The following is an 11609-nucleotide window of genomic DNA, read 5'->3' on the forward strand; positions in this document are numbered from 1 at the left end:
ATAGGCTTCAGACCCTTGCTCCACACAGCCTGGGCAGGGATATGCAGCAAGTAACCCAGCTTTCAGCGGAACCAGCCCTGCCTCAGATCTCCTTACTCAGAACCTGCATTTTTTCAAGATTACCAGGGGATTTATGTGCACCTTGAAGTATGCTACCTGTGCCGCACCCACACCCTTTTCTGGAACAGCACTTTCGGGCCACTGCAGGCCCCAGGATCTTCCCTCTGTGGAAGAAACCTGCTTTGGGAAACGACAGGAAGCAGCTTGGGTACTAGGTGCGTAATATTTGGTCGTGAAATCAGGAGAATAATGGGAGAATGGAATATTTTCAGTCACTGGCTCTCAGTGAGCAGTGAAAAAAACTAATGCCCTTGTGAAATGCAGGCATTAGCTGTATTTTTTGCCCTCCTCCCCTAGAACACAGTCCAGTAAAAAAACGGGGGCTATGACTTTCAGGTAGCAAGCGCGCTCACGTGGCCTATACGTTGCACGGGGTGTTTTGCACCCGGCCCTTTACCACAGGCTTGGGACGCCACACCTCCCCTCCAATGGGGAACAGCCACAATGGCTGCTGGGCCAAATGGCACGTGGCGAGCCTGGCTGCCACCATCGTCCAGCCAATAAACAACAGGACTGGGAGCTATTGTGCAATGTAAGTGGCTCCCAGCTGGGCTTGCATTCTCTGTCCTCAAAGGTGCAGGCTGGCTCAGGCTGGCACGGGGGGGGGGGGCGGGGTGAGGAACCACCTTGTGGGAAGTAGGAGTTTATGTCACCAGTGCGCAACTGTGAGCGGGCCGTGTGCAATTCCGCTGGGGGAGTGGTGTCGTCTCCAGACAACCTCTTCCCGCCACAGCCTCGCGGCGCAGTCGGCACGGAGGCGGCAGCCGCCATAGACGTGTGGTGGTCGCGCTGCGCGGGAACACCGGCTTGGAGGCACCTCCGGCAGGTACGGAGCTGGACCCCGGGCTTAGACAGCAACTCAGATTACGGGGGATCCCCCCAATAATCCTTGCTATTTTCAACGGGGTCTAGGGGCTGGTGGCCATAGGTTTCCATGGAGGCGGGATCCCACTAGATCACACACAGCACCCCGAGGAATCCCTGCCATTTCCAGGCAGAACTTCAGGGAGACCTGGCCAGGCGCGGTGGCTCACACCTGTAATCCCAGCACTTTGGGAGGCCAAGGCGGGTGAATCACCTGAGGTGAGGAGTTGGAGACCAGCCTGGCCAACATGGGGAAACCCGGTCTCTACTAAAAATACAAAAAGTAGCGGAGCATGGTGGCATACGCCTGTAATCCCGGCTACTCAGGAGGCGGAGGTTGCAGTGAGCTGAGATCATACGCTACTGCACTCCAGCCTGGGTGACAGAGTGAGACTCCGTTTCAAAAAAAAAAAACTTCAGGGAGACCTATTCCACCCTCGACCCTGCCCGGAGACACTGCAGTCAGGACAGTAGCTCTAGGCCCTTGCCCTTGAGGGAAAGTGGCTTCGAACCTTCCCCTCCTAGATTCTGCCTGCTTCCACCGGTGTCGGTGGTGTGGGTGTATGTAAATAACAGGGTGGGGATTGGGGGAACAGGGAAATGGAGGTGGGGGTTTGGGGACATCAGTTAGACTTGCATGGAGGTAGGAGTTGGACTTGGTGAGGGGGCAGGGCTTGGGGTAGGAGTTGGACTGTGGGTGAGGGCAGGGCTTGAGGCGGGAGTTAGACTTGGGTGGTGGAAGGAGTTGGACTTGGTGGGGGGCTAGGCTTGGGGTAGAGGTGCAACTTAGTTGTAGGCGGAGTTTGGCAGCAGGGGTGCAAGTTTTGAGGTGGGGCTTAGGAAGGGGTGCAACATGGCTGCAGGGGTGGGGCTTGGGAGGGAATGAAGTTTGCAGTGGGGGTGGGGCCGCAACCTTACCTTAGGATCCCTTCTGCCCTAGCAGCAGCCCCCCCGCCCCCCACCTCCCTCCTCACCTCCCACCCTTCTCGCCATTCTTCCCCCCACTCCTCCTTCCCCCCCACCCCTCCCCCCTTTCCCCCCTCCTCTTCCCTCTGCCAGTTGAGCAGTTTCTTCTACCCCTGCACCAGGGTCCTAGTGGACACCTATGCAGAATCTGAATTGGCATGGCCTGAGCAGGGACATGTGTGTGGGACAGAATCACAGCAAAATACCTGTGCTTTGCCTTGGACAGATCCAGGGAAGCAGGAACCATCACGCCTGAGTCAGGAACTGCCTAATTGGATAGAGTTGAAGAGCAGAGCGACTCTGAAGTGACTGTGTTATTGCAGCATCTGCGCTGCCAGCAGGGCCAACCCAGAAAGGTGAGCAGCTGTGAGGTGGGCCCTGTTGGGAGGGCCTCTGGAACCCCGGCAAAGAGTGTGGAGAGGGGACTGCCTGCCAGCGTTCACAGACTCTGCAGGGTAGGGCCATCTCTAGGGCAAGAGTTGTTGGTTTCCTGCAGTCTGGCAGTGGGGACCTCATCAGGGTCCCTTTTCTACCTGATTTCAGCTTCCACACAATTGAAACCATGAGCTCCTGTCCTTTCAGCACTCACTCCTCATGCCCACCTCGCCTTCCCTCTCCCACCCTCCTTTTTGCTGGGAAGCTTTATTGGTTGGAGGCCAATGACATCACCTGTTGCTTCTCAAGGACCTTAGCCTTACCACATGACACTCCCCTGCAATAGCAACCCATGGTCCATGGTATTCTCTGTATCCATGGCAACACTGCAGCTTGTCACACAATCTCCACACCCACCACTCTCATTGCATTGCGCAGAGCTCGGCCATCTTTCTCATCTGTCAGGCATTCCTGAGAAAGAGCGCCATTCTACCTCTCCTGCTGCCAGCCTTCACTCCAGCAAGGAGGGTGCTGGGTGACCTGAGCCCACATAGCCCTGAGTGAGCAGTGAGGCCGTCTCCTGCCCTCTTCTGCCTGGAGAGCTTGTCAGTGTCCCCAGATGTCAGGCCCTGCCTCCTGACGTTGGCCTTTTCACTACAGATACCCGAAGCACACACAGCAGAGTCCTCTGGACTTCGAGGAGGAACCCACAGCAGGAGGAGGTCAGCAGGGAGTGGTGAGATGAGGAGATCTTTGCCTGGGGAGAACCTCCACCCTCTACCCTCCCCAAAATAACTTGGGGAACCCTGGGAAGAAGGGACTCCATCCCTGCTGGGGGGTGGGGGCAGAGGAGGGATGCTTGGGGGTGTAGGTTGGGGTAGGCATTAACAATGCTCTCATCCCATTTGCTTTGCAGGCTGTGGAAACCTGGGACCACTTCTACCTTCCTACGTGGCAGTGGCTCAGAGTTATTTGAGTGCTGTCAAACTAAGCTGATTGCTGCCCTAGTATTAGATCAGTCCATAGAAAGTGGGAGCAATGGCACTGACACTGCTAGAGGATTGGTGCAAGGGGATGGACATGGACCCCAGAAAGGCCCTGCTGATCATAGGCATCCCCGTGGAGTGTAGTGAGGTGGAAATTCAGGACACTGTGCAGGCAGGCTTACAGCCCCTGCGCGCATACAGGATGCTAGGGAGAATGTTCAGGAGGGAAGACAACGCCAAGGCAGTCTTCATCGAATTGGCTGACACTGTCGATTACACTACTCTGCCTAGTCACATACCAGGAAAGGGGGGCTCCTGGGAAGTGGTGGTAAAACCCCGTAACCCAGATGACGAGTTTCTCATTAGACTGAACTACTTCCTGAAAGATGAGGGCCGAACTATGACAGATGTGGCCAGAGCCCTGGGGTGTTGCAGCCTCCCTGCCGAGAGCCTGGACGCAGAGGTCGCACCCCAAGTTAGACCCCCACCTTTAGAGCCTCTGAAAGAAAGTATGTGGTACCGGAAACTGAAAGTGTTTTCGGGAACTGCTTCCCCTAGCCCAGGTGAAGAGACCTTTGAAGACTGGCTAGAGCAGGTCACTGAGATAATGCCCATATGGCAAGTGTCTGAGATGGAGAAGAGACGGCGTTTGCTGGAGAGCTTACGAGGGCCTGCTCTGTCAATCATGCGGGTGCTCCAGGCCAACAATGACTCCATAACTGTGGAGCAGTGCCTTGACGCCTTAAAGCAGATCTTTGGGGATAAAGAGGACTTCAGAGCCTCTCAGTTTAAGTTTCTGCAGACCTTTCCAAAGATTGGAGAGAAAGTCTCCACTTTCCTGCTGCGCTTAGAGCCCCTGCTGCAGAAAGCAGTGCAGAAGAGCCCCTTGTCAGTGCGCAGCGCAGACATGATTCGTCTGAAACATCTCTTAGCTCGGGTCTCCATGACCCCGGCCCTCAGAGGCAAGCTGGAGCTCTTGGATCAGCGAGGGTGTCCTCCCAATTTTCTGGAGTTAATGAAGCTTATTCGAGATGAAGAAGAGTGGGAGAACACTGAGGCAGTGATGAAGAATAAGGAGAAGCCATCAGGGAGAGGCCGGGGGGCCTCTGGTAGACAGGCAAGAGCAGAAGCCAGTGTCTCTGCACCTCGGGCCACCGTGCAGGCAAGGTCTTTTAGCGACAGCAGTACCCAGACTGTACAGGGAGGCTTACCCCCATTAGTGAAACGCAGGCGGCTGTCGTGCAGTGAAAGCACTAGGGAAGAAGACTATGGCCAGGCCATGTATCCCAAGGCTGAAAACCAGACTCCAGGCAGGGAGGGGCCACAGGCTGCAGGAGAGGAGTCGGGAAACGAGGCAGGGGCTGGGGCCATGAGCCATCCCAAGCCCTGGGAAACATAGGCTCAGAAGACCCAAGCACTCCTTCCCCTGGCAGGCAGCAGGGACATTTAAACAAAGGGCAGCTTACACTAACAGGGAACTTGATTGGGGCAGAGGGACAGGGAAGCCAGGTCAAGATCAAGCCCCTTTACTTTCCACCAGCTGGAAGGGACTTCACCAACCTAGACCAAATAGCATCTGGTTCAGTGGGGGCCAGGCCCATGGCCCCTAACAGGTATAGGCGACACAAGCAGGGAACCGCTACACTTAGCACAGGGGGTGGCTGGGCTTCAGATGGGGACCCCAACAAAGCAGGGGCTGAAGACGGTGTGGCTGGGGGCTCTGGCCTGGTCATCTGGACACCCCCAAATATCCACCCTGTGAACTTTGAGCTGAGAATGCCCACTGGCACCCAGGCCATGTGGGACCTGGAGGAGCCTGCCTGGGGCCTGCCTCTGCCAGAAGGAGCCAGGGCTGCTGAGGAAGAGCTGTGGGGGAGAAGTGAAGCCCGGCAGGGGAGGCTGCAGGGTCCAGCCCGTCTTTAGGATCATTTACACTGCATGAGGGGAGCCCCAGGAAGGCAGCATTCATGACCCCCTGCACCAGTGAGGAAGAGAAAGAGGAGAATTAAGAAGAGGATGATCAGGAGGAGGAATAGGAGAGTAAGGAGGGGCAGGAGGAAAAGGAGGAGGAAGAGGGGGAGGAGAAGGAGGAAGAGGGGAAGGAGGAGGAAGAAGTGTGAGAAGAGAGGACTTGTTGGGGGTGGGTAGTTGTTTTTGGTTTGCGTCATCACCAGGCCCAGGCTCTGCTCACTGCTGTTCCGTGTCAAGAACTCCACCTCTGCTTTGCCGGTGTAGATCTCGGCCGGCAGCTGCTTGTTCTCTTGGGGATGTTTGTGTTTGTATCTGAGCAGCTCCTTTCCAGAGTACCCCAGCGCAGTTCCAGGAGACAGTGGGAAGGAGGCATGGCAGACGCTCACCTTGTGACCGTGACCTCGACTGCAGGAGGACGAACCAGACACAGGACGGAGCAGGGCTGCCTGAGGCTCCCCGGGAAGCTTTGTGCTTTGGCGTTCCACCCCTGTTGTGACTCGTGACTCAGTTTCCTCAACTTGGTGGGGTGTTCCCTGCTATGTTTTCCAGCATCCTGTGACTGTCCTGTGCAGTCTATAAGACAGGGCCCTGCCCCAGCGGGTGGGCTCAGGAGGGGGTTACCTGAAGCGAGTACACATTGCCAGAGCCCACAATCCTGGCAAGAGGTGGATCCTGGGGCCCTGTGGAAGGAGGGATGGGGTAGGGGGAGCCGCGGTGAGGGAGGGGCCCGGGACTTGTGACTTGCAGTGGTTGTTTGCAGTGTCTGTCTGTGTTACAATTCCCTTCTCTTCAGCGGTTTCAGTTCATGTTTCTCTTCAATAAATTTTGTTCGGTGTTCCAGCAGTGTCTTGCCTCTTCTGTATGAAACTGGGGTGGGGGGTGGTCTGCTGGGGACGAGGCCACAGTGGCCAGGCTGACATTGGGGTGTGTGTCCATGAGGACCTGTGGTGTGCCTTGGGCTGCATGGAGCCTGGCGACAGGATGCCGGTGGTCATGAGCAGTGACTGGTTGGGTACTAAAGGCACTCCAGGTGCCCTCAGGAATAAGTGGGTTGGACATTGAAGGCTGGGCAAGGGGCAGCAGGTGGGTTCCAGGCCCCTGATTCCTGGCAGCACTGTAGGGGTGTGGCTCAAGGCTTCCAGAAGGGTCAGAGAGGCCATGTGTGCAACTGAGGGCAGAAACCAAGGTCAGAGAAGAACCCCAGGAGGGCCTGGACAGGCAGTCAGAGGCCCTGTGAAGAGCTGTGTACAGGACTCAGGGGGTGGTGCAGGGGCTGCTGTGTGCCCACCCTCCCAGATCAGCCCGCAGGTGGCCAGCCTTGGCCTAACCACTGAGGGATGTTTGGGGATAGTGTGTTTGTGTGATGGCCAAGGGACAGAGTGTTGGTCAGACAGGGATCCCAAGTGCTCATGTGTCGGGGAGGGGGAGAGGAAGGGCGGGGGGAGCTGCACTTCATCCTGGGTCCTGTCCTGCTCTCTTCCCAGTGTGCTGGGAGGGGCCTCTACTCCTGTGTCCTGGGAGCAGGCAGTGGGCCATGAGCAGCAAGTCCAGATGGCCCTGGGGAGTGACCCCTTTCTGTCCTGCGTCCCCGAGGCCCTCTGAGCCCTGGATGCTGCCTGAGGAGGGCTCCCTCAGGGTGGACAGCGCTGCTAATCCGAACACCCCTCCTTGAGCACTGGACGGAGGGGCCGTCCTCAGTGGGGGCCTGAGGATCCTGGAACCCGCCCTCCTGAGCCCTCCTGGGACTGGCTCTCTCTCCCAACAGGCCAGGGAGCTCGCCACAAATTGAGGGTAGTCCTCGATCAGCCATTTAACTAACCCAGAGTCTGTGGGCAACAGGACTGGGACAACTGATAGGCCCCTCCCTGCACAAGTGCGGGGAGGGGACGGGATCAGTGACTTGGACCTGGCGAGGGTCTCCCAGAGCTCACTCAGTCTGTGCCCACACGCTTCCTCCAGCTGTTCTGGAGCACAGAGCCTCCGACCATCCCCTTGGCTCAGATGATAGCCAGGGTGCCCCAAAGCAGCCTGGGAGCCAGTGCTGGGAATGGGTGGCTGCCCGCCTGGGCTGAGGAATCCTGGATCTAGGCGACCTGTCTGCTTGAGCAGAGCTGCAGTCAGCAGGGCTGCAGGGCGGCAGGGGCCCTGGGAGACACTAGGCATACACAGGCGAGTGCAGGCGTGGGCGGGGGGTAGTTTTGCGGGGCTGTCGGGGAGGGGCAGGGGCAGCAGGTCCCTGGGGCTGGGTCTGCAGCCTCCTCGGCCTGAAGGTGCCTAACCAGTGTCTCAGGGACCCTTGTAGTGTGTCGCATCGGGGTGCCCTGCGGGCATGCCTGGGGCCCCCACTGTGCTCTGCTGTCCCTGCCTTCTTCAGGCTGGGCACAACCCCAGCATGTCTGTCCCTTGTGTCTCAGCAGGGCCAAGTCAACTGCTCACTTTCCAAGGGCCCCTCCAGATTTCAGGGACAGGACAAGAAGAGAGGGCGAAGAGCTTGGCTGACCTTGCCAGAGCCTGTCAGGGCTCCTTGGTTTTCCCTGTTCAGAGTGGACCTGTGTGTGCCGTGAGTGTCTGAGCGGGTGTGTTTGCGCATGTGCGTGTGTGTGTCAGTGTGAGCATGTGCATGAGTTTCTGAGAAAGTGAGTGTGTGTGAATCCAAGTGACAGCATGTGACTGCATCACTAAGCATGTGTGAGTGGGAGTGTGTGGGGGAATGAGGCTGTGCCATTGAAGGTGAGCATGCATGTCGCTGCATGTGTGTGACACTGTGAGTGTGTCAATGCGTGTCAGTGTGTGTATGTTTGTGAGTCATTGTGCGTGAGTGTGCTGACTGCAAATGTGGGTGTGTCGATGAGCAGGCATGTATGTGTCATTCAATGCGTGTTTGTCACTCAATGTGTGCACGCATGTGAGTGTGTCTGGAACGTGAGCGTGTCACTGAACGTGTGTGCGACTGTGTCAGTGAGCGTGTGAGCACACATGCTGGATAGCTGGGTTGTGAAACCTGGAAGGGATCTAGCCAGGGAGTCTGGAAGGAGGTACCGGGAGGAACCAGTTGCTTCCCCACCAGCCTGGAGCAAGGAGACTTTGCTGGGCCTGAAGGACGGGCCCCACCACGGGGCCCCCTGTCCCTTTCATCCTGGCCAGGCCCTTGGTGTGTGCCGGCTGGCAGAGCTCCTACCATGCATTGTGCTTCACTGCACAGTCCTCACCAAGTGTCCCTGGGGGGTGGGGGCACGGGGCATGTGTGGCCTGGGGACAGAAAGGTCCATCGAGGTGCCTTCCCGGGTGCCCAGGGGCTGACCAAGCCCATCCAATAAGCAGCAACCTCCTGGGCTCACAGATGGCTTGAGCAGTGGATGAGGGAGCAGGATCAGAGCCCAATCATGGGGGGTGAGGCTGAGCAGAAAGGACTCAGAGAAGTCCCGTCCTCAGGACTGTCCCAGAATAGACAAGATTGAGTGGGGTCCCATCCTAAGGCCTGTCCCCTGAGCAGGGAGGACTGAGAGAGGTCCCGTCACCAGGCCTGTCCCTGATCAAAGTGGTCTGAGAGAGGTCTTGTCCTCAGGTCTGTCCCCCGAGCAGAGAGGAGTGAGAGCGGTCCTGTCTACAGGTATACCTCTGAGAAAATTAACTGAGATGGGTGCCATCATAAGACCTGTTCCTTAACAAGAGAGGACTGAGTTGGGTCTCCTGAGCAGAGAGGCCTCTCTCCGAAACCTGAGCAGGGGGAACTGTGAAAGGTGCTGTCCTCAACTCTGTCCCTGATCATAGAGAAATGACAGAGGTCTCATTTTCAGGCCTGTTCCATGAGCAAAGAGGACTGAAAGAGGTCCCATACTCAGGTGTCCCCTGTGCAGAACAACGGAGAGAGATCCTATCATCAGCCCTGTCCATGAGCAGAAATGTCCGACAGAGTACAATCCTCAGGTTTCTTTCTGAGCAGAGAGGACTGAGAGAGGTCCCATCTTCTAGTTTGCCCCCTGAGCAAACAGAACTGACAGAGGTCTCATCCTCAGACATCCCCTGAGCAGGACGACTGAGAGGACTCCTGTCCTCAGACCCATCCCTGGGCGGAGAGTCATAAGAGAGGTCCTGTCCACAGGCCCATCCTCTGTGTAAGAGGTCAGAGAGGGATCCCATCCTAAGGTCTGTCCCCTTAGCAGAGAAGACGGAGAGTGGTCCTGTCCTCAGGCCTGACCCTGAGTAGAAAGCAGTGGGAGAGGTATCATCCTCCGGTGTCCCCGGGCAGAGAAGACTGAGAGAGATGCTGTCTTCAGGCATGTGAGGCTTAGTGGGCAGAGAGAGGTCCTGTGCTGTGGCCTGTCTTCTGAGCACAGTCGACTGAGAAAGATCCCATTCACGTGTCTATCCCAGAGCAAAGAGGACTTAGAGGGGTCCTGTCCTCAGGCTTGTCCTTTGAGCAGAGAGGACAGAGAGAGGTCCTGTCCTCATATCTATCCCCTTAAAAGGTGAACCAACAGGGGTCCCATCCTCAGGCCTGTCCCCTGAGCTGAGGGGACTGTGAGCGTTCCTATCCTCATATTTATCCCGTCAGAAGATGGACCGACAGGGGTCCCATCCTCAGGCTTGTCTCCTGATCTGACTGGACCGAGAGAGGTCCTGTCCTCATATCAACCCCTCTATCCCCTTAGAAGATGGACTGACAGGAATCCCATGCTCAGGCTTGTCCCCTGGGCTGAGGGGACCTAGAGAGGTCCTGTCCTCATATCTATCCTCTTAGAAGATGGGCCGAGGGGGGGTCCCACCCTCAGGCCTGTCCCCTGAGTTGATGGGACTGAGAGAGGTCCTGTTCTCTTATCTATCCCCTTAGAAGATGGCCCAACAGGAGTCCCATCCTCAGGCCTGTCACCTGAGCTGAGAGGACCCAGAGTTCCTGTTCTCCTGTTTGCTGAGTGACATGTATGTGGAGAGGTGTCCCTTTATGAATTGCTCCTGAGTAGAGAGTACTGAGTGAGGTCATGTCCTAAGGTCTGTCCCCCGAGCAGAGAGGACTGAGAAAACTCCTGCTCCCTCATCGGCTTTGATCAGAGAAGACTGGGAGAGTTGTGGCCTTAGCTCTTTCCCTTAGCAGTGGGGACTGAGTTAAGCCCTGTCTTCAGGTCTGTTTCCTCAGCACAGTGGATTGAGAGACGTGCCATCCTCGGGCCTGTGCCCTGTCCTTCTGCGGATAGGCACCCGGGGTCTGTAGAGGGCCAGCATGTTTTGTATTTAATTTTAGGCTCATCTGAGAACCTGTCGATTCACTGCCTCGTAAGTCTATGTCCCATTGCAGTTGATTGGGAATGACAAGGCTAACCTAGGAACACGGCTGGGACCCCCTGCTGCTTCTCCTGCAGGCTGCAGCACTCTCTGTGGCCTTTCTGGACTCCCGGCCTCCACCTGTTCCTGGCCTGGGATCACCTCCTCTTAGTGAGCCGTGTGGCATCTTCATTTTTCTGAAGATGAAGATGCCACAGAGCGGTCACTTTCCTGGCCCCTCCCATGGCAGGATGCCAGGAAGAAGGCCATGCCCTGGGCAGTCTGGCCCTAGGTGGGCTCTGGGAATGGGCCCTCTGGCTGCCAGACACAGGAGTGGGGCCTGGCACAGAAGAGTGAGACCCCTGGGGGCTGCCTTTTTCCCAGCCCTCAGTCTGTGGCAGGTAGGGTATCACTAACACAGGCCTCCACAACAACTGTTTCAGCACTAACCAAGTGGTGAAATTAAATATTAAAAGCTGAAAGAGCCAACACCCTTATATAAAGGCTTGAATGTAACAAAAGCCCACCAAGAGTTTTGCCTAGGCCTTTCCTGGGCCTTGAAACATGACAAAATGATGAAAGAATTCTTCACAGGACCCGTTTAGGATTAAACACGTTTTATTGAAGGTCTGAAGAAACTCACCGGGCCTCCACAAACAAGCTTTATTGGAGATTAAAGGAACTCCCCAAACCTCCATGATTTAGCAGGAGATAAGATAAGGGTCATCACCCCAGCACCTGGACCCATTTAGATTAAGTCAATTTACTGAGGCTCCAGAAGGAGGTCTTCAGGACTCAAATCTTACCTATAGATGAAAAGAAGTTAATCACTTATGTCTTTTTAGATGAGTGCACACTTACATGTAGACATATAGCTTAGAAGGGATATAAGCTCTGGAAAACTTTGTAATTTTGAGTTGGTCTGGCAATATTTTCCAGGCTTTCTCTCTGTAACCAGTTACAGAAATAAAAACTCTCTTCCTCCCCAGTTCATCTGCATCTCATTATTGGACCGCAAGAAATAGCAGCCCGACCCTCAGTTTTGTCAGGGAACAAGTCCTCTCCCAC

The 11609-nt window shown here is 56.1% G+C and overlaps 1 protein-coding gene across 3 annotated transcripts; it reads left to right on the top strand.

Moving 5' to 3' along the window:
* The first annotated feature begins 805 nt into the window (after positions 1 to 805).
* Positions 806 to 6122, top strand: PNMA5 (PNMA family member 5). Of its 3 annotated transcripts, none has more exons than XM_021932807.2 (4): positions 806 to 946; positions 2177 to 2306; positions 2986 to 3061; positions 3242 to 6122. In XM_021932807.2, the coding sequence occupies exon 4, from the start codon at positions 3364 to 3366 to the stop codon at positions 4708 to 4710; it is 1347 nt and encodes a 448-aa protein (XP_021788499.1). In that variant the 5' UTR covers positions 806 to 946; positions 2177 to 2306; positions 2986 to 3061; positions 3242 to 3363; the 3' UTR covers positions 4711 to 6122. The 3 variants fall into 3 exon arrangements, with proteins under 3 accessions (XP_021788499.1, XP_021788498.1, XP_021788500.1); XM_021932806.2 differs by having other exon boundaries at positions 831 to 946; positions 2986 to 3047; XM_021932808.2 differs by lacking the exons at positions 806 to 946; positions 2177 to 2306 and having other exon boundaries at positions 2475 to 3061.
* Positions 6123 to 11609: the final 5487 nt, after the last annotated feature.

The sequence above is a fragment of the Papio anubis genome, chromosome X (assembly GCF_008728515.1).
Source record: "Papio anubis isolate 15944 chromosome X, Panubis1.0, whole genome shotgun sequence".
Classification (NCBI taxonomy): Eukaryota; Metazoa; Chordata; class Mammalia; order Primates; family Cercopithecidae; genus Papio; species Papio anubis.